The sequence below is a fragment of the Diadema antillarum genome, unplaced genomic scaffold (genome assembly GCF_040938485.1).
Source record: "Diadema antillarum isolate AM-2024a unplaced genomic scaffold, OU_Dant_1.0 seq00001621_RagTag, whole genome shotgun sequence".
NCBI lineage: Eukaryota > Metazoa > Echinodermata > Echinoidea > Diadematoida > Diadematidae > Diadema > Diadema antillarum.
In genome coordinates this window covers 16,116-40,111 of record NW_027272332.1, presented here as the reverse complement: position 1 = coordinate 40,111, position 23,996 = coordinate 16,116, and the positions used below count along the sequence as shown (strand labels likewise).

General features: G+C 38.9%; 1 protein-coding gene across 1 annotated transcript in view; it reads right to left on the bottom strand.

Moving 5' to 3' along the window:
- Positions 1-23,455, bottom strand: part of LOC139711163 (uncharacterized) — a gene marked incomplete at its 5' end in the record, with an annotated part of 30,811 nt that extends 7,356 nt beyond the window's left edge. Inside the window, one exon of the mRNA XM_071623079.1 lies at positions 23,247-23,455. Coding sequence (XP_071479180.1) covers positions 23,247-23,455 — 209 coding nt within the window. The remainder of the gene's footprint in view (positions 1-23,246) is intronic.
- Positions 23,456-23,996: the final 541 nt, after the last annotated feature.

Here is a 23,996-nt window from a genome sequence, read left to right as displayed (position 1 = left end):
GGACAAACACGGCATCTACACGGATCAACACGGCAGTCACACGGCAGTCACACGGACCACCCCGGATTGCTCTGCCAACACGGCAATCCCCGGATGACGCCGGATGTTTTTGACCTCCAAAAGTTGCCGTGTTGGCCTCCCGGATGTCCGCGGATATACACGGACATACACGGATGTCCAAGGGTGTCCAAGGCGTCAACACGGATCTCTCCCCGGATCACTCCGGATCAGATCCGGGATGTCTATTTGACTGGCTGGGGCATTATATTGATAACACAATTAAAGGCATAATTTACCATTTGAAAATGAAATAAAGACCCAGCATTGGTGCTTCAAAATAGTTCTAAAATGTGAGTTAGGGATAGAAACAACCAATGTAAAAAATTGAACCAGTATAATCGATGTTAAGTATTGTTAAATATACAAAATGTGAACAATAGTTATAACAAAGATGTTTCAGGACTAAACCGTCTACAGTTGTGGTTAAATAAGAAAAATAGTGATATCTCCTTACATGTTCAGCTTTATTGCAACAATTTTATATGGTATAGGATGTTTTGTGATACAACTGACCTTCAAAATATGCATTAAAAGTGATATCTTGGCCATTTTTAAAATTACTGCTCCAAACGGTACACAGGACCTTTAAGGCTCAGATGAAAAAAAAAAAAAAAACCCTTCTCTCTTTTAATCCTATCCTTTGAAATACTAGCAATGACTACTAAAAAAAAATCAGATTTGTAGTATTATATCTAACAAGACAAATGTAAATGTAAATGTAAATGTAAATAAGTTTGTCTATATTTGAAATGCTCTTTCTGTTGTAGAGAACTCCCAGACGGAACAGCGCCACCACCTCGGCGAACCTGAGCAGGGCAATCCATCCGTATCTTAGTTTACTTGCACTGCATATCAATTTTGTTTTCTTGATGTGAGGTTATTGTTTTTCAGTCCTTTCTCCATTACCATACGCTTATTATCATTTGACCCACACATAAGCCTTCGTATCAGCGCGTCATCTTTAGAATACAATCTTAAGATTACACGCCCTTATCACACTGCATAATGTTTTCCTATAGGAGGTGGCCTGGTTTTCCCTTGTACCTTGTTTCAGGCTTAAATAAATAGTTGTGTCAGCATATTTAACGTAGATCTCTGTATACCGATTTCGCCTGCGGTGGTGATATCACGCAACTGATTCTTTGAATATATTATATATATATATATATATATATATATATATAGATTATAAAAGATTTCTATATATAAATACATATTGGTCCCCTTCAGGGTATTATCAGCTGTTTTCGATTGATATCGTTTTAATCTTTCTAATATTGTATTTTCTTTAACGTTCGTTCGGCACAGATTAATAAGACCTTTTGACGTTGTGAAAAAAAAATGACTAAAGAAACGATTTCCTGCCTTTTCAAAATATTACGTCAATCGAAAGAGCAAGCCCAGATCCATCAAAACAGCGACAGCCCACCCCCACCCTCCCCAAGTTTCAGATCTTTGAAGTTGCGTATTATAGAAAATCTAATATGCATTAGCATCTCAACACAGGCCATATGCTGAGTAAGACGTTGGCCAAAATATTTCTCTGAAGAAAACAACTGACGTTGTCATTTGGTTGACAGTGGGACATGTCGCAGTCCCATTATTGGGATTAAGCAAACATTCACATACAAGGGAGGTACTACAACAGATATGGAGTCAACTCACTCTGTTTTCCTAATTCAGTTTGATTTGAAAAAACAAAATTGATAATTTGCTGTCTATGTACAGGGTATTTTTTTTTTCAAAATGTTCGCTTCCCGTACGCATGCGCCGTGTCAAGATCTCTCTCATGTCGCCGATGAGGAATTAAATGTAAATGAACTGGAGAATATCATCGGTGGGAATATCGAGACAACTCAATGGAGAAGAGATCTTCATTCATATACCTTTGCAACTTTCCTGATCGGTTTCTGCATTAAATTAAGTGGCATAACATGTATTTTGTCGTTTCGTTTTTCTTCTGTTATAGCCTTCAGGGCCTTATTGCAACAAATTCAGAACGTTTTAACGCGAGGTCCTTATAAATTTGCATCCATTTTAGATACGTAGGTGACAATAGTGTGTGAGCTGGTGGATGACTTGCGACATGACGACACCTGGTATCGGTTGTGTTTTGTTACCAACATCACCGATATTTTTTTCTTTTTTTTGTGAACACGTACGAGACGTCAAAATTCCTAGACTCTCTCAGCTTTCTGTTCGATATTTTGATAAAAACTAATATAATAGTTCTGTTGGTTTATCATAATAATGTGTAAATATGTGGATGTGTGTGTGGGTGTATGTGTGCATTCCACAATCTGCCCTAGCCCAACGGTGTCTCCTCGGTACAGCGAAGAGGTCTGCGACGACGCGTTTGGCGCGAAGTTTCCCTACGCCACCCTCCCCTCCCCCCCCCCCCCCCTTCACCCTCACCCCTACCCCACCATGTGGTCAATGAATACGGATCTGGCCAGCGGAAACCTTTCATCTATTGTGGAAATGAATCCGACCTTGATCTGTTTTCCTTCTTTTTTTTCCCCAAATTATCATCTAATGCCTAACATACAACCTCAGCACTGTTGCCTTTACCGCCAACTTTCAGGGCTATATATATATTTACAAGGGCAATATTTTCCTATAAAGAACACATGCTTTTGTTTATATAATGTATTTCCTCTCCGAATTGCGGTGGCGGTCGGAAAAGTAGATTGGTTTGCATCTAATGCGTTCTCAATGATTTATTGCGACGCATGAGAACAAAATGGGGAATATAGTGGAAATTATCAATTTGCTATGCTTGACCAATTCATTGTGTTTAGATATAACACTGTCGCAGAATAACTGTAGGATACGCTCCGAGTAAAATAGAAACACGGAACAGGTCAAACGAGTTCAAAATGCCCTCTCTTTCCCTTTTCTATTTCATTGGTTTACCCTTCAAGGTAAAATGATGGGGGTAGGGGAAGGGAGCATGAGAGGTTTAAATCAGGAAGGTGGGATGATGCCTTACTCGGCCTGGCTCCAACACTTCAACTTAAAGCAGGGTATATTATTCCTGCATGGTTCAAGTTCATTACAACGAACAGAGTTAAGATTAAATAAACCAAACAGGACGAGATATAAGTGATGTCGGTCAAGAACATAATCATTTTTCAGTGCTTCAATCCCTGAAAGTGTGTTTTAGGCCAATAATTTAGTAGCTACGACCACTCCCGAATTAGAGTAATATTTGCAGGCTACCATAACTTTATGTGAAGGATAAAACTGTATAAATGTAATGCCATTGATGTCATTCAAAAAAAAAGGAAATTTACTGAGGATACGTATGTAGATGGGATGAACGGGAGATTTGTACAGTAATCAAATCATCCCCTCGTCGAATTTGAAGATTTATGCGATTGTAAGGAGAATGTAGTCATATTCCCCTTTAATTCATCAGTAAGTTTTTTTTTTCTTTTTATTCAAAATGAAAATTTCGTGGAATCATAATGGCATTGCGTTTTGTTAGTGATTTCATTATAACCTTAAAGTGAAAACATAAGGGTAAGGGTCAGAGAACCCGTCTTACACCATTTCATATTTGCTTGCAATATATCGAAAGAGTCTACCAAGAAACCTAACTGAGATGCTGACAGTTTTGGTTAATATTTCACATTTTCGTCATTACCCAACGAATACATTGTTATTACAGCGTTATTCCACACATTTTGTTAGGCATACCTGTACATTTTGGAGCGAAATTTGACAATTTTGCAGGCGTACCAGAACTATGTTTTGGCTTTGATTTAAGGTTAAAGCTTCACAATTTTCGAATCGCTTGTGCAAATTTTCTAGAACTTCATTGATGTGCTCGACTAATATTTCTGAATTCACTCAATCCCCTACCAAGTCTGGGGTGACTACACCTGTACCTCTATAACCAACATTGGTCACTCAGCAGACAATCAATAAGAGCCGTAGTGATGATGACGATGATCCACAGCATTTGTATGGCGCCATATATCTGTTATAGAAACATTCAAAGGCGCAGACTCCTCCAAGACAGTTAGCAATTGAATAGCAAGTGACTGGCAAACACAGGACAAGAGAGGGCGCTGATCTTTTCGTGACACATGGCCTCTCTCTTATTAAATCTGTTTAGCATATAATCCACTCTCAAGAGACCAGAAATGGAATAGTTTGGAAACACTTGACTGTAAGTAATTTGATTCCTTTTAAATCGTGCCTTCTTTTAAGGAAAATGAAATCCAAACATCCATATAAATTTAGTGAATGCAGCAATATTAGGAGAATACGTCGGTGAAGTTTGAGGACAATCGCACAATCCGATCAAAAGTTATGCGTTTTTTAAGTTTGGGTGTCGCCATAGCTGGATGAGAAGACTACAGAAAGAAAATACAAACAAAATTCAACATATTTTCACCTATTTAGCATAAAGAGAGCGCACATTTTATTTGCCTCTTAAAGAAAGCAAGTGAATCAATATTGACCGTTACATTATTGTCAGTAATAAGTCGAAGGAATGTGTGCTTTAAAAAAAAAAGAAATTACTAATTCCACCACACTGCGAAACCTAGTCACTTCCACGCAAAAACATTCCCATACACATCATCCAACCATTTTTATCACAAACTAGTTGGAGAGTTATGACTTGATGACCCGCCCATCCCGCAAACGAATATACTCTATAATTAAATTATGGTTGTGACCCCCTTCCCCCCCCCCCAAAAAAAAAAATAATAATAATAAAACAAACAAGCAAACAAACATAAGGAAACAAAAACAAAACTTCGGTAAAAAAAGGAAAAATTTTGGTAAATTCAAAGTCCGACTTGAAGTAATTTCTCCCATTCTGTTCGTCTTAGTCTATTCTATCTTTATAAATTAAAGTCAACTTGGAAATAGCGTGTTACAGCGTGTTGGGACGTCAGACGATTAATATTGATTGCCTTCTCTTTCCCAATACATGTATTCTTAATTTCGGCTGGACACGTGATCAACAATGGTTAGTGGATATTTCGATGCTATTCTTATAAAAATTCAGCCACTTTCTCTCCCAATTAATTTTCGTTATTCGTAACTCTTCACATCAAGACAATAGAATGCCCATGTTGAGCGAAAACAAAAAGACTTTGATATTTCAAACATTGATGCTTGTTCAGTGTCTGAAAAAAAAAATCGGAGTTGAACAGAGAAAGTCACGGTATTCTGCGACAACGGTTTTCACTCCAACTGTTAGACAAGAGTTTGGACACTTTGAATATACGGCGCCATTTTGCTAAGTACGTTTCTTCACACCGCGCATCCACGAGCTGGAGTGCCGATCACTGTTTGTTTGTTAGTCTGTTTGTTTGTTTGTTTGTTTGTTTGTTTGTTTGTTTGTTTATTTGTTTGTTTGTTGTTGTTTTTTGTGCACTGTAAAAACATCGGTGTTAGATTTAACACCACGGGTGTTAAATCTAACACCGATCAAACTTCAATAGAGGACCACACCCACAGGTGTTAAAAATGCACTGTGATGGTGTTGAAAAGTGTTCACCTGACACGTCGTGGTGTTAATTTGACACTGTAGCTGGTGTTATTTTGACACTGTACTGGTGTTAATTCAAAAATGACACCACATGGTGTTGATTTGATATTTGCTGGTGTTGATATCAATGGTTTAACACCCGTCCAGCTTCAATAAGAGACCACACCAGCTGGTGTTACTTTGGTGTAAATTTATTTTCACATTTTTTCAAAAATCTAGTATTTTAATGTAAAATTCTTGATCGTCTTGTTTAAATTAAAAATCAACAAGAAGTGCAGTTACTAAGAAACTCTTCAAAAAACAGTTTAAAAATTGGAAATGACACCCGGAGGTGTTAATTTAACACCATAAATGAGCACCAAAAATTTAACACCAGCTCAGTGTTCACTATTTAACACCGGACTTTTTGCAGTGTGGGGACTCCTCGTTTTGAGGGTTGGCAAATTGTGTCTAATGATGAAAACACAATGAATATAACACAGATCTACATTAGTTTTTATACCGAAAGTACAGATTGCACTGAGCGCAGTCATTTTCTTTCTGGCACACCAACGTAAACTGTCTTGTTACGGGCATTTCAGTAGTACACAGTTTTTGATGCATTCAAAATACGCCGTTAAAAGTGCGCTCAGGAGTGTGGATAGCTCGGCCATATCATAATAACAATAATAACAATAATAGTGGTGGTTAGTAGTGCTATGTACAGTTTGTATGTGTGTGGGAGATAGATAGACCAAGAGAGAGAGAGGGAGAGAGAGAGGGGGGGGGGGTTCTGTTTGAAACGGTGACCTGACCTGACTTGACCCTGGCTTCACGAACTGACCGCGATTACCACATCAACAAACGTTGGTATACACGCTATTCTCTTAGCAGTAAAAATAGATTTCACCGTTTACCCCCCCTAGCAAGGTATAGTCTTCTGCCACACACCTGTTGCCTAAATGTAACTGAAAAGACAATGAAATAATCCTCTTAGAAGGATATATTCCTTCATTTGCGTTGCCATCTTCATGTCGTATTGCAAAAATAAACCTTGTGGATTTTTACTCTCTTGCTTGTTTATAACACGCTTCATTTATAAATAATTTGGAACCAAAACAAGAGACAGAAGCTAGATGTTCCTGTATATACTGAGCTTAAAAACAAAAGAGAAAATAAAATAAGACAGTTCGTCGATATACTTTGGAAAAGGCTGGCGAGAAAGGCTAGTAGCACAAAGCACAAATCAGGACGCCAGCTTTGTCCCAACAACTAGGTCACCATCGTGAAAGTTGAAGGGTGTTGGACGACAGCGCTTCGTAGGTTATGACTATAAACTGAAGATTGCCAGAGTGACCTTACGCTTGGTCGTGAAAGAAAAAAAAAAGTGAACGTGGACGAGAATTCCGCGTAGGATAACACATCCATTTCCGGCGACCTTTTCATTTCTTCAAAATATACAATACTTCTTCATAAGGAGCAGTCCGTGTTACACCATGAATGATAGGATATGAGACTCGTCACAGATGGTATAGGACGTAGTGATGAAGATGTCCGATGACAGTTCCTCCCCACCCAACTCCTCTTATAAACACATACACACACACACACACACACACACACACACACACACACACACACACACACACACACACAGGCACAACATACACATAAAATCTAAAAATACGGGTGCACGTCACAAGTTCGACACCCACGAGTCATACAGCCCACGAGTCATATGGCCCACAAGTCAAACAGCGTATGAGCTCGACACTAGGTAAATAAGGCCCATGAGTCCGACACTAAGCAAAAAAGGGCCCACGAGACCGACACATTGAGCCCCGTAATGTACAGTAATGTCGGTCTCGTGGGCCTGTTTTGCCTAGTGTCGAACTCGTGGGCCTTGTTTGCCTAGTGTCGGACTCATGGGTCATTTTTGCCTAGTGTCGGACTCATGGGTCTCTTTTGCCTAGTGTCGGACTCACTGGCCTTATTTGCCTAGTGTCGAACTCATGGGCGGTGTGGCTCGTAGGTGTCGGTCTCGTGGGACGACCCCTTTCATACATTGTACATATTAACTATGAGTTATTCCTCTCTGACACACTAGGCAGAAATTATGGCGACTGGTCGCATTTGCAGTTCAATTAGAATACACTGCAAACTGGCAAAAGGGAAAAAAGAATACAAAAAAAATCCTCCTTTTTTTTTTTTTGGGGGGGGGGGGGAGGGGGTTCAAAGAGAGGATGGAGCTTAAACGAAATTGGAGGCCAGTAGATAAAGATGGTATTTGGATAGAATGGAATGATGGAATGATGAGAATGACGGGAGACGGTGAGTGTACTCAATAGCATGATCATTTTTCTACTGCATGTTGTTAGGCAGAGAAGAATCGAATTGAATTGAACTGCATTGAATTGAATTGAATTGAATTGAACTGCATTGAACTGAACTGAATTGAATTGAATCGAATTGAACTGCATTGAATTGAACTGAATTGAATTGAACTGAATTAAATTAAATTGAGTTAGGTAGAATTGAGTTTAACTTTGAGTTGAGTTGAACTGAGTTGAATTGAATTGAACTGAATTGAGTTGAGTTGAGTTGAGTTGAGTGGAGTGGAGTTGAGCTGATTTGAGTTGAGCTGAGTTGAACTGAATTGAATTGCATTATTTCACATGCCCGCTATGAAAGCAATGTATACTAGCAAGCAATAAACCATGGAACCGACTGCTGAAACCTTCGAAGAACTGGGCAATGAGGATGAAGGGCCTTGCCTATAGGGGCATGCACAACCACTGCCGCCAGGGGACTTGAACGACGAACCTCGTGTTGAACAGTCCGTGGTCCTAGCCAATGAGCCACAACAGCATCTGAATGGAAACCACGTGGGTACCAGATCCACATCAAACAAAGTGATAATGTCACACTTATATGCATAAAATATTATGATGGTTGTCATGAATATAACCAGACGAACAAAGATAGTGGTAGCTGTTTCATCAACATCAGACAATTTTTTTTTTAAAGAGACTTTTTTTTGAAGGTTAGAATTTGCGCACGTTTCTACGAAAGGGATATCAGCCGCGACCACAAATGGATATAGAGGTAATGACGTCATCAAAATACTCAACTCTCCCACACACACGCACACAAATCTTCAATAACTCTCCCAACTCCACATTGAAAAGTTGCATCCTATTTTTGGTGATAACAATATCATAATAACAATGACAGACAAATTCAAGGGGAAAATAGGTTGTAGTTCCTCCCAAAACGACCAAACCCATGATTGTTGTAACTAGTGAAATGGGCGAGTTGTGATGTGGTGACAACATCCCCTCTCCCAAATTAATGTGCGTATGTGTGTGTGGGTGGTTGCGACCGATTTTGGCGAAAACATGTGAAACTTTTAAAAGGAAATCCATAAATTCTTCTTTCAAGACCGATTTCGATAGAACTTCACCTGTTTGATTCATTTTAATTACTGAAGTTAACTTGAACATGGCGTGGAACAGCACTTTAAAGGTATACTGTTTACCGTTGGGAGCAGTGATTTACAAAATGTTCAAGATATCACATTTGATGCATATGTGTAGGTCAGTTTCACAAAACATCCTACCGTGAATATGAAAATATGAGGAGATATCACTGTTTTTTTCGAATAAACCATAACTGCCGACGGTTTAGTGTAGAAAGATTTTTATTATAACTATTGTTCACATTTTGTTATTTAACAATACTTAACATCGATTATACCGATTCAAATTTTTACATTGGTTGTTTCTATTTCTTGTAACTCAGATTTTAGAACTACAGTTTTTTGAAGCACTAAAGCTGGAATTTTGTTTCGTCTGCAAATGGTAAATAATGCCTTTAAAGTTTGCGGTGAGATGCGCAATCCCATGACGTCATTTTGTCATGTCTTTCATCATTGATCCAAAAGACAACATTAAAGGTTAAGCGAATTTGCGTCGAAATGTTTAAAGCACACTGTACTGCGTGAATACAAGTACATTCCATCCCAATGAACTTCGTAACATATTCATCGTCGATACATTGAGGTCAGGGGTCATTCTCTTTACAGTGTGTTGTCCTTACCTCATGTTTATTGTCTCGTGGGTTGATCGAATCACAATGGTTCTCTTCAGTTCAGTGGGGGAAGATTTGATGGATTAATAATGGAGATTCGGTATGCAAACAACGAGAAAATTGTTATTTAGTGGTATTTCAGAAAACCACTGTGAGTCATCCACTGAGGAGAGCGACGTCATAATAATATATGATTGTGGTGCGCTGGAGAACGTTCTTCTTGCAGTGACGTGTCAGTCAGGAGCAGAAAGGCAATAAACCACATTGGGACATAACTGCTGCTGGTTCTCTTTAACGGCTGCCCCTCTTTCTCATTCTTTCTTTATACGTCCTATATCTCTCTGGGTTGTTGTTTTTTCTCCCCCTGCTATCCGCATTTCATGACATTTAACATGAATACCATGCAGGGACGAAGAGATCGCTGGTCGGCAACAATCGGGCCTGGTGATGGGGGCTGCTCTCGCGGTCACGACATTTTGAACATTTTATTTTCCCCTCAGTGATCGCGGGTCGCTGATAGGTGATAATGTGCACACACGCTTGGTTCCCGCGACATTAAACATGAACGATTTGACGTTTGACAAAGAAGCATATGAACTTGCAATTTCCTCTCTTTCGTTTTCATCTTTACCCTTTCCCCATAACCACCCCATCTGCTCCTTTGTGCTCTTCCTTATCAACCCTTTCTTCTTCTTCTTTTGTTCTTCTACTCTTTTTTTTCTTCTTCTGCAACAACAGTATTTGGCGCAGGACAATCTTATTGTAAGCATAGCTTACTATTTCATGTATTATTACATTTGCGTATTTAAAATCTTTAATTAATTTTGACGCACATTTATTTTATCAAGTTCGACGGGAAAAGTATTGTATTGGTTATAGAATTAAATCAGAAAAGGACGTCAGTGAGATAATGATACTATATTTACATGTATATAATCATGCACTTGCACACCGTGTATACATGCAAATATGTGTATGCCTATATACGAATGAGATGAAGTAGGGGAATTCACCCAAATTTGGCAAGAACATGTTGTTTTCCCGCCAACTTAGACGCAAAGGGAACTTATGTTCTATTTCAAGGAGAAGTATTCATTACATCCCACTCCCCGGCTCCACATTTCCGTCTCCTTATTCACTGTTGTCATTGCAGAGCTTCATTTTCTCTTCTTTTGCTCAACTAAATTTTCCCACTATATTCTGCTCATCACTCATCCACAAAATTTTTGGATCATGATCTGCATGCCTCTTCCAAGGTCCGTATGATAATCGCGCGTTAAAGGTGAGACCTTATCATAGGGCTTCCTAAATGCATTCGACCAGCTGATACTAATCCTTGTTACGATTTTTTTTTTTTTTTGATGTCGGTGATATCCGATCAATCACATTCAAACTATTTTGTTGGTTGATGGTCATTCTGGACCTAGTATAGAAACTTTCAATCATAAACAAGTGATAAAAGAATGATCTCACAAGAGCGAAATAAAAGCAGAACACTCTCTAGATAAGTGGCCCAAATACAGCCATTTTCTTTTTTTTTCTTTTTTTCTTTTTTTTTTTTGGGGGGGGGCAGTTAAATGATTTCTCTGTGTCTGCTTTCATCGATTGAATAAACCTGTCGCCCAAAAAGTCGATTTATTGCCTTCTGTTCTCGAGAGCAAGCAGTACATATATACAAGCCTAAATGTGTCACACAGAATGACTACCGGTAAACTTGAATAAGATCTGGAATCGTAGCCTTTAATTTTGTATATCTACGTTGGCAAGCGCCGTAAGAGAACTGTACCTTGTTCACTTCAATACATTAGCTTATGAGCTGTTTTAACAAAAGAATTGCAGTAGGGCCTAATGGTTTGGTTCCCTTCCTAAAATAATTAAAGAATAGTTAATATAAGATGACAATATAAATTCTAAATCACCAATCCCAATACTAACAGCAAGGAAGTTTCCAAAATGTTTTGTTTTAAAACTTACGATGATCTCAGCTGCAATGAAAGCCGTCAGTAAAGATGGTCTACTCCACATTTTTTATGTATTTTTTTCAAAGAGATAGAAGCGCAATTCTTCTCCCTCTTACAAACGTGACCGAGCACTGGACACAACGGTGAACTGGACAAACGTGAGAATTTGGCCCTCCCATCCTTCAACTTAGTGAAAAGAAAGACAGACGACATTCATTTCGCTCATGCGCAGATTGTGCAGTGAAAACTGATATGAATTCACAGAGCTAAAGTGGAAGTGGCTCATAATGCACCCAAACTTCTTGCATGATACTATGTGCCCTGTGCAGATGCAGTGATAATCGTTGCTCATTGTGTTCACACGTTTTTTCATAAGCAAAATATGAGAATGATGTTGGTTAAAAAGCGCGCGAACGTATAAACGAAGCACGTGCGGACGTTGACGCTCAGTTCCCGCAGAATCTCGAGGAATGCACTATTGTGTGAAGCGAATCTGAATAAAACCGCGAATTGCAAGCACTTTTGTTATTGTATTTTTTTCTCTCTCTTTCTTTATTACATTATGAGCAAATACGATCAATGGTCACCTCAGGACACGCTCTCCTGAATGGGATCTCGGTCACTCCTGACCGCAAATTGAATTAAAACTTTATGAAATACCTCCCGAGGTCAATTTATGCAGAGGGCCAATCGCGAACTCTTCCTCTTTCTTCGTTCGTTGCCCCACCCCCTGCCCTTTTTTTTACCCATCTCAACCATTAAGTGTACAAGGCTTCCTCATGCAAAAAGAAACATGGATTATCCACAGTATATATTATCATATCCTCCTGGCTCTCTTTGTATTGATCTATCTCTCTTTGTATTCACATCTCTTTCTTCTTCTCTTTTTAGTAATAGTGAATATAGGTAAACAGTACACTGCTGACAATAACACCAGCAGAGTCAACGAGTTGTTGCATTTTGGCAGAGAGGAAGATGAACGGAAATTACACGTGTCTGAAATTACACCATGGTTACACAGAGCGCGTCGTGACTCAAAATTCGTATAATATATTCGTTTGTTGTTGTTTGTGTTATTATTATTGTTGTTGTTGTTGTTATAAGCTGTATATAAAGTAGCATCTTCATATAAAGGCAGTATTGTTCGTTAACCCTTTTGCTGTACTTGATACCTACTAGTATTCAATCGCAGCTGGTCATTGGCAGGACTTAGAAAGGTTTGTTTTGATGTATGCTTGGTTGTTTGGTTGTTTGTTTGGTTGTATTTTTATTTGACGATATAACAATGTTTTTCGGTGTCTTCACCTCTAACTTCTCGTGATGTTCAGCATACAAAATGAAACTCTTTACGATAAAGATTATTACAGAAAAAAAAAATCATATCTGCTTAATTCCTAATACTACAGCGTATTGATAGATCGAGAAATCTGTTCGGCGACAGAAATTTTTATTTGCTTGCGTATGATGGTCAGATTAGTGGCGTGATATTTGTTTCATAAAATGTAACGTCACTGATTTCAGTATATTTCCATGAAAACGTTTAGATCTTGACTCTGCCGTGCATCTGGCACACTCTTTTGAGTATTCTTTTTGCGGGGTGGGGTTAAAATCTCCAAAATGTATTCTCGCAAACGTGAAGTGTAACTCCACACCATTACTTCAATAAACACCTTAAAAACAAAAACTGACAGACTAATAAGAATTTTATCCAAAGGAATCGCGTAAAGTTTCAAGTGTTTTCATACAACATTGCAGATAACAGCAGCAGCGCATTTGCAAATTAGGTGAGATGGTATACGTCATGCAGAAGTCCTCCAATGACCTGCACTAATCAAAGTTCTCCCCATCATAACAACATTGTGTCTTCAGCATCAGTTTTGGTTTTGTGGCAATAACATACAGCAATGTTGACTTCAAAGTGGAAAGGTCTGTAATAAGACAAAAATTAGATTTATATTTTTGCACAAAGAAATGGGAGAGTTGCCAGTTGATGACATTGTTAGTGGGATTGATCTTTTGATGAATTCTTTTTTATACGCCCATGTGATGAGAACGGAATGATAAATATAACTTGTATCACGTGTCAGGACATCTTCAACACTTAAGCAAGATCGTCGAAACTGGAAACGATATTTTCAGGACCTTGTTTATGTGGAAATACGACCTATATGATTATTCTGAATGTCCATATTGTCAATTGTTCTCCCGCAAAGCTTTTCGCTGTCAAATAAATGTACAAGATGTACATGTATAAACATAAAGCGTAAAGGGAAATACATATCTTTCAATCTCACACGACAAAGCATAGTCTTATCACATTACAATCCGATATCGATATCACAGTATTGCATTCAAACTTCCTTCTACTATTTCGTCACCCCACGTCCATCATTTTACAGATGCGATTAAGAGCGCTGATATTCATTTGTTACGAATGAATAGTTCGTACGCAGATTTTGTGCCACTTTTCGACGGAGTAGGACTAACTCCAATTCAAAAGACAAAATGGGGGATGATTAACTTGCCATTATTATCCAAACTTCATTCATCACTCCATTAACATTCCCAATGAGATGACAATGTTTGTTGGCAAATAGCAACATGCTGCCATAGCATGTAACGACCAAGGAGGTGTAACTGTTAATGACTGCATCTCCACTGTCACTACTGCTACACTGGCTGCTGGTGACGAGGCAAATTATCCACGGACAGCATAGGTAGGCATAGCACTTTTGAAATTCTCTTCTCATCTAATCGCCTTATTTACGCCTACTCGCTCTTGTTGGCTTTATCTTCAGGTGGTTGACAAAAGATTCACACGTATCACTGCGACTTGGGCGTGTTTCGGTATGCGAATTCAGTCAATCAGATTGATTTCATTTGAAGTTGAATACAATCTCTTCGTCGTATACTAGAAAATGATATCTATAGCTGATAGCATGACATCGTCTCCAGGAACCACATGCTCTGTATACCATACCATCAGAGATTTGAACGCGTGGGACTGAGAAAATAGTTCGTGTAATGGGGGAAAGGACAACCTAATTACAGTATCACGACGAACTGCCAGTGCCTAAAATGACAATTGTGGTTAGTTTGGGTGACTCTATGGTCAAGCCAGCACCGAAGGCGGGCACGGAAGAATGTGCGCTTGCAAACTTTCATCAAGGAACGCAGGGAAAATCGTGACAAGTGTGTCGGGCAAACGGCGGGGGATGCGGCGAACACGGGTCGTGATGGTATTTTGGGTGCTCAAGGGCCTCTCAGAGCTGGAGTGTGTACAAGGGAATAGCATCTGTGCAAGTTCCACGGTTTCCACACGTCTTTACAAGCATTGCAGGCATTTGCCAATGACGATTTGGGGTCGTGCTCAATATCATGCATTCACGCGTGGTATTGCCCAGCACAAGCAATTTTACTAAACTCACAACACCGTGTAAGGAATTTCGTTCAATTTAGTTCCTGTCGTCGACAAAGCTTGGTATGACACTGCTATCCCCGTTAGATAATAAGATTCTACTACCACGTGTAGCGACAAGCACACACATTATGTGACGTATAATTTAAAAAAATACGCATAGGCCTACTTTAGCCTATTATATGCACGTGCACAAAAATATTGTAAAGGCCTATGTACCCGTTACATCGACACTAGCAGATGGTTCTCCAAAACGCTCTTCGTTGTCAGATACTCAAAGGCATTGTGCAGGCTTCCCATTTACATATTCTCCACAGGCATTGGAATCTCACTCTGTCAGAAAAAAACAAAATGCCAGATTTCCATGAATTACCCCTGCTATCCAGGGCCAAAGTTGAACAACGCAAATATAAATACGTGGGACTACATATTGTGAAAGTACGGTGGAACATGAGGGAGGACATGAATGATTATACTGATATCAATAACTTGACTCTCAGCTTTTTGTTGATACTTAATTTACCGTCCAACCGCTATACGTGCACAGAATTAATAATGAATGTAGTCCCTACATCAGACATTTTGTTACCGCATCATTATTACATTTGCAATGTCGCACTCTTGTCTGTTAGCGTACTTTACTACCGTATTAAGAAAAAAAAATACCAAGAATCTATGGTCATATTCTTGTCACTCCCTCTCAAATAACTGACCAAAAAGTGTCTTTCATACAGCAAAATTTCATTGGCACATCCAGCAAAGGGAAAGCCAAACTAATGTGCTGCTTCACAAACCAATGTGCAACTTTAATTCTTGAGTAGAATAACATTTCCAAGTCAATGAATTATCCACGACAGGATCAGAAGTTTGCATCGCATTCATTTAGACAAACACACACCATACTACACACACACACACACGCGCGCGCGCGCGCACACACACACGCACATTTACCTTAAATCGTACACACATTGATTTGTGGGGTTCTCTGTATACCCCACAAATGAATCTACAAGTTGTATGTAAGTACATGTACACAAACACATAAACAAACACATACACATACAGTTAGCTTGGTCTACCACCTTCCAGAAATGATTTACCAACTGTCACTGGTTTATTATATTTTATGCATTATTATACTGTCTCTGGAACTGCTTACGAAATTACATTAAATGCAAAAGTTTATTCACATCGCAAAAGACGAAACGAATGCAATAAACAAAACAATATGTTATGATTCTCACCAGCATAATAAAACTGAATATTATTTTTTCTGTTGAAGCTGACAATGTGACTTGGATAACGTTGCAACAAATTTCGCCCAACAGGGAGTTTTAGGAGCACTGGGCAATGATCAAGCGAGCAAGTGGTTTTACCATAATACGCAGCAATGCACCCATACGAGTCGAAAATTGTAATACGTAAAAGGGGATACCAGACCAGTTAAAAGAGTCCTATAAGTCTGATAAGACAGAGTAAACCTTATAAGCACAACAGAGACAATTTACTTCTTAAAGTTGTTGTGAAATTGTGAAGTATCGCAAATCCCCCCCCAAAAAAAAAAAAATAGATTCTCAAACTCTCAATATGAATATGTAAATTAATGAGTTGATGATGTTATTGTCTATTATAACGACATAATATGGTTTGTACACAATATCTAGAAATTGGGGGGGGGGGGGGGACACAATTATGCTCCGGTCTCAGCCAGGAATACCATTATGTTTTAAACTTTTATAGCAGAAAAAAAAAACATCTTTTGTACAATGTGCTCGATCAATGGAAAATTGTGAAGTGATGACATATTCAGCTCACTCACTTGCATATTCATATCGACTGTTCGAAAACTGTTTTGCAAAAAAAAAAAATTAACAAAACTTCATTATTTCATAACTTTCCTCACTTTTATCCGAATTTGATTAAACTTTCACAGTTGTGCTCATGAACTTTAACTGATCCAGAATAACTGTATTAGTTATTTTATGTCACGTGATCCCAAGGGATGGATTGCACATCCTTTTTAAATCGCCTTTAATGCGGGATAACATACACTTTCCAATATATCTTCCATCCTTACACCCACAATCACCGACACCAATCAAAACGCAGGCGACGCAGCTAAGGCAAATGAGGAAACTACCAAAACATGTTAAATACATTATTATACTGAAAATAATCTGTTTGATTTGAAATAAACCAGAAATATCTTCATCGCGGACACCATTAACCCCGCCTCTCTCTCCCTCCCCCCCCCCCCATCCCTCTCTAGCTCTCTCTCTCTCTCTCTTTCTCTCTCTCTCTTCTCTGATGTCTACCGACACTTAATGTCTTTCGAAGTGATGCAAGTGCTAATTGGAAACTGCTATGGGAGGAACATCCTAGTAATCTAAACCCGTTGATTATGATGACTTCATAATGAGAGGATCATGATTATGGTATATCCAGAAGAGGTGATTGGCCGAGTTGCCCCTGCATAATGATCCGATGAGTGAGGGGACAGCAAATTGGCATGGTGACGTAGAATGGGGCAAGGACCTAAAATTAAAGAGGAATTCCAGTCCAGATATACATCATGTAAGTTAGTCTGACAAGAAAGAGTAAAATCCCACGAGTACAACAATAAAAAAAAAATGATCAGAATTTGATTTTTTTAAAAATAGGATAGTTATGAAATTGTGAAGTTTCGTAAATTTCTGCAGGACAGTTCTTGAGCAGTTGATATGAGTATGCAAATGAGTGAGCTGATCTCATCACCTCACGATTTCCATTGATCGTTTCCACAAAAAAAAAAGATGAAAATTTGATATTTCTGTTATTGAAGATACTTAGTGTAAAACATGATGTTATTCCTGGTTGAATCACTTCAGAATAATGATTAGTAAAATTTAATAAGGTTTTGAGACTGGGGTGTTATTGCATCTGAATAGAAAAAAAATTGGAAATTTCAAAATCTTACGTAAAACTCTTTGGCAAGTTGTGAGGGGATGACATCATCACTCCACTATTTGCATATTCATATTCACTGGTCAAGAACTGCTTCCTGTGAAAATTAGCAAAACTTCAAAATGTCGTAACTTCATCATTTTTCATTCTATTTTTATCAGATGTATATTGTTGTCCTAATGAAATTTTACTACATGTAATTCTTTTCAAACTTTCGAATGCACTGGAGTTCGCCTTTAACGTTGTAGGTCCAGGAATGGGGTTACGGATAGCAGAATCGGGAGTGGCAGTTGTCCATGAGGTGATGGGCGTGGAGGCAGATGTGGGTGACGGTGGTGGCACTGGTGGTGTGATCATTGATGTTGGTGGTGGTGGTGGTGATGGTGGGGGTGATTTTGGTGCAGGTGGTGGTACATTGTCTTGGTATTGGAGCTCCTAATGCTTGTTTTGGTGTTCCTGCCAAGGTCGGAGAAATTGTGGAAGCGGTCGTTGTTGGAGATGACGTTTACAGTTGGTGGTGGTTAGTGATGGCAGTGTAAGTATTGTTGGTGGTACTGCAAGAGTCGATGTCGTTGGTGGTGGTCGGTAATGGTAGTCTTGGCGTCGATGTTGTCGAGGATGGTTTGTGATGACAGTATATTGGAGTTGGTGTTGATGATGCTCGACGATGATAGTGATGGAGTTGATATTGTTGAGGGTGATGCTGGTGGTATGGAGGTTGGTGACCGTGTTTTTGTTGGCTGCTGGTGCTCTTGATATTATTGGTGGATAAATTGCAGAGCCGGATTTTCCTGTGGGAGAAGTTGTGGTAGCGGTGGTGGACGATGGTTTGTAATGGCAGCGATGGGGTAGGTGTTGTTGATGGGGGTGAAGGTGGTGTTGAGAGTAATGGTGGTGGTATGATAGGTGTTCGTGATCGTGTTATTGCTGACTGCTGGTGCTCTTGATATTGGTAGATAAATTGGAGAGTTGTTGGATTTTCCTTGTAGGAAAAATTGAGGTAGCAGTGGTGTTGAATCTGATGTTCTTGACGATGGTTGGTGATGGAGTCAGTATTGTCGATGGTGTTGACAGTGATGACGGTAGTCACGATAACAGCTTCGGCGATCGCACTTGCACATGGATGACCTGAAGACGCCATCTACCATTCTGATGGACAGTTTTATACTTATTTCTGGGACAGCTGATAGTACGACATTTGATTATGCTTAATAATTGGTTCCTATCTGAGCGTTGATGAAGATCTTTTAGCATAGGTATACATTGTATCACAAATAAGCGCATTATTATTCATACCATTGTAATGGCAGGGGAGCAAAATACAATGTGTACATGCAAATAATGCTTCTGGCACCTGTCGGGGGAGGCATGATAATGAAAATCTACGAATAAAGTGATCGCGTTTAATCTACGAATAAAGTGATCGCGTTTTTCATTTCATCGATCGAGTACGCATGATGTAAAGTTTGAGTAAGTACGTGATTAGCATTTCGTGGTCGCATGTGTATAGGCCTATACGCTAAACTGAACATAGCATGGCAACACGCGGATTTGATGATTTCAATAACTGACCAATGTCACCATATACCAAGTCAAATAGTTTTATTTTCCCTTTTGCCTTCCTAAGATATACGCGAATCCACTGGCTACAGGGTCCTACATTATGAACTGCGATTCAAGGTCTAACCAGGGAGTTGATAACTCTTTGGTCGAACAGCACAGCGAGTGGACTTGAGTTCAGACGCGTTCAGACATAATTCCGTGATGTAAACTATTATGCATGCGATGCCATCAGCTAGTACTGTCCTGCTAATGACCATGGTAAATAGTTTATTTTTCCCGCTCCAATTACTGATCATCCAATTCAATTCATCGACACCTTGATGTAATACGGTTCGTCAAAAGCACTGTGATTCAACGCATTGTTCAAGACGTATTGTATATGACACTCAAATTAAGATAAAAGTATCCGTCATTTTATGAAGCAAACATTATGATGAGCATTATCATTTTGTTTCATATCCATTTTTGTTTGTATCCCTAACTCACATTTTAGAACTATTTTGGAGTACTAAAGCTGGGTTTTTGTTTCATCTGCAAATGGTAAATAATGCATGAAATAACACCTCGTCTTCATACAATATTATTAAGGAGTTATGTCGTATACTTGAATTAATCAACAACCTGTTTCAACTGTTAGATTCAAACAATATTGTACTTATTCAGTTTGTTCAAATGGTTTTTGGGGGTTTTTTATGTACGAAAAAGAAATGCAGAAATAATATTAATTAATCAGTCAATCTCTAAATATTCTTTATAGTTACTCTCCTCTCTTCCAATTTGTTTTACCCTCGATGTATGGTCGTACAGTATATGTAACAGAAATGTATTTAAGTTTATTTCTCTTGTTTATGCCGTAGTTTTGTATTTGTGTGAATCATATTGCTATTTGTCATTCTATTTTTGTATATATACAGGGCGCGCCGTATACATCTGAAAAGTGGCGTATGTTTTAAGCCCATTCGGCTTACAAGGTTTTGGGAATCTATCAGCACATAGGGCCCTATATCAGTCTAATGATATTTCCGAAAGCGTTTTGCCTTTCAATCAATTAGTCACATACAGTTAGGTATTGACGCATGTCTATGGAACTTTACAAAGCGAGCATTGTTTGATGGTATGTACAAAACAAAAACATTCATCAGACAATGAATCAAATGGCGGTGACAAAGCGCCACCACATGGCGATTCCCATGTGCTGCAGACAACATTACGCATGCGTGTCGACCTTGTAGGCCAAGATCCGCGCCACATACAACACATTCAGCGACTTTATTGCGTCACACAACTTCTAAACACTACATTTTTGCTAATTCACAAATACACATCAATTGGCTTGGATTCGATCGGGAAAAAGGCGAGTTATTTTTAGGCGGGTTGCGCGTTTTCAGTGAGCCATATTCCTTGGCCTTTTTGGTCAGTATGGGAGGTCAGCCCGCTCCCTTTCAGAAAAAAAAAATAAATGGCCCTCTCATTTCCATAACCTTGAGCTTTCTGGGAAACCAATCAAGTTCTCTCTCGGTTTTTTTTCTTTACCATGCCATCGGTAAATGACCTTAACAGGTATGCAGATTATTTTTTGTATGCCTTTTTGTTGATATATTCATGCCTATTCCGTTTCGACCATTATTCAGCCTCCGAAATATCATTGGTGTTTTGGTTGCATGTTGATGTTGTTTTACCACCATAGAATGCATCCCTAATTCAGAAGAGACGAGTTTACTAATTTATTCGAATTTATGAATGGAATATAATTATATCCACCCCGAACCCTGTCTGTTTCGAGAATATCACATATATTTCGACCAATACTAGGAATGTTATACACATTATGTTGTTGCGTTGTTCGTCAAGTCCTGAGCAAGCTGTTTGGGGGTCGGGAACAAACCTAGTTGTATAGGCCTACGTATATGCATGAAATCATCGTGGCAAAGTAATGTTATTATGTATTCATTATTATTCGTACATATTATTTCGTACCAAACTTTATGAATTGTAGTACTTACAAATTGTTATACGATATAAGTATTTTGTCAAATGTATACTTTTTTATGTCATGTTATTACCTTTCGTTTGATGGGAACAAAGTATATAATTGAATTGCAAATAAAAAAAAATGAGTATGTCAGTATATCGGTTTATTTTGGTTTCTAACTGCACATGTGAAGAAAATATAAATCTGGAAATCATCGGGTCAGAGTGGCAAAGCGGTATCGTGATTTGCGCAACGAATTTATCTTTTTGTGAACGACTATGCAACCTCATAATCAATCGATATATCAACAAAATATTATATTATCATGGTGCGGGTGGAATTCATCTGTTATCTTATTTTGTCTTTTGTGGGATGAGTCGTTTGTTTTATTTTTCGTGGAAGCTCGCTTTGTATCCTTCGTTCTACTTTTCACATTACTACTTGAGAAAACGACCACGCTCTATTCGAAGGGGCACATCTTTGCAACGTGCATACCTGATTTCAACAAATCATCTTTTCTCTGAAGAAAACGTATATAGAGACTAAAAGTTTTATTATGATATAGTAGTGCCTTCTGTTTTCTCATCAGACTCAGCAAAATCATTCAAGTATCATCCACGTCCTAATATTTGTCAGTCCGTAATGTTTTGAGGAGAAACAGGTCAAAGCGCATCATGACATGAAAACATTAATTCGTATATAATATTTCCATGGTTATCTGCAGATCTACAAAGTTTTCTTCTCTAAAAATACTTTGACCCGTCTTATTACACACCAGACTGAAATGGGATAACCACCTGTTGATAAATCGTTACTTTTAATAGTCCACATAATACTTGGCGTCACTGTCTTTGAGGCTTATTATTGAGAGAGATATCTTCCAATGTTGCATTTCTACCATCAGAAGGTGGAGATAATGGGCAAGTGATCTCATACCATCTTTTTTCCCAATTACTGTTCCCTTGCACTTAAAATATATTTGTATACGAGCAGGTATTGCAGTATTATTTCGGTCTTTGCACCATGAGATTTATCTCTATATACGAAATTGAAGGCCACGTGAGCGACATCTCATCACATCAAACTAGAAGGTAATACATGTATTATTGCAGTCTGCATATCACTGCAAGCACTGAGAAAATTTTGAAGATATGATTATAATAATGTCGTATCTCTAATTTCTCACCACTTTCGTACGCTGCAATAATTAGTATACTTAGGGCATTCCGTTACACACTTTACGAAGATAACTTTCTCATCATACATCACAAACATTAATGATTTACGAACGAGCGTGAGATGGTTTTTAACATTGAACGCATAGCCAGAGAACCAGTTAACTATGTTAGACTATGCGTAATTACAATCTCATCCCATTCCAGATGACTTAATTTAGGGGTAAGGCCACCGTTTTGAGTGCATGCTATTCGTTATTCAAATATGTGTACATTTCCACCTTGCAAGTAAAACTGTGAGATGAAACCCGCTTCCTTCCCTTCCTTCTACATAATGATATGAATATCTGGCAGGTTGTTGTCTTTTGTTTTTTGAGAGCCACGGCACTGCTGACTGCTCACATCAAAAGCCGTAGCCGGGCTGCGCATACACACACACACGGTCCAGCCGGAGTGAGTACACGTTGATGGATTGGGGTTTAGACCGTGGTGTGTGAATGTGTTGTGGTCGGGGGTACAGCGAACGGGGATGGGGAGGCTCGGGGGATGGGGAGGCTCGGGGGCTCCTTACCTGGTGTACGAACACGTCTCCCGTCCCATCGTCCGGCGTGATGAAACCGTAGCACTTCGACAGGCTGAACCATTTGCATTTGCCCGTGTACAGTTCGCCTGGCACCTGACTTCCAGCGGCTTTCACCGCGTCCGCCCGCACTCGCTCGGCCCGCTCCCGCTCGGAGGGAGAGAGCTCACCGCCTTCACTCTTTGGCTCTCCCACGCCTTCTGTGTCAAGATACAAAAATCAGCAAAAACATGAAGACTGACGCCGCTTATCAAGTCCAATAAGACATTAAATTTTGTTTCTGAAGTACGATTTACGTTTCCAGTATTTCATCTTCACAAATGAAGGACCAATGAGAAATAAAATGTAAATGTGAATAACTTCGTTTAATCATTCACTATATTTTAACACAAACAAAATTGTACTAAAGAAAGGTCAATTTCCACTTTGTGTATTTTGAGCAAGAAAATAGTCAATCGACATATTTCACTGACAAAGTATGTCAATAGACATTATCAAATCATCTTCTCTACAAACATTGAATATATAATTATATTGCAGGGAAGAATCAACGCTTTACTGAAGAGTGGTTTTCCCCCATGGTAAACTATACGAACATGCATGTCTTGAATCACATAGCAACTCCAACTACACCGCAGAGGGAAAGGAATGACCCTATGCATGCTAAATGTGCGTCGGTATCTGGCATTCCAAAATGGCGTCTACTGTCCTTTTTCGGCTAATATCAACACGTGTTTTCCA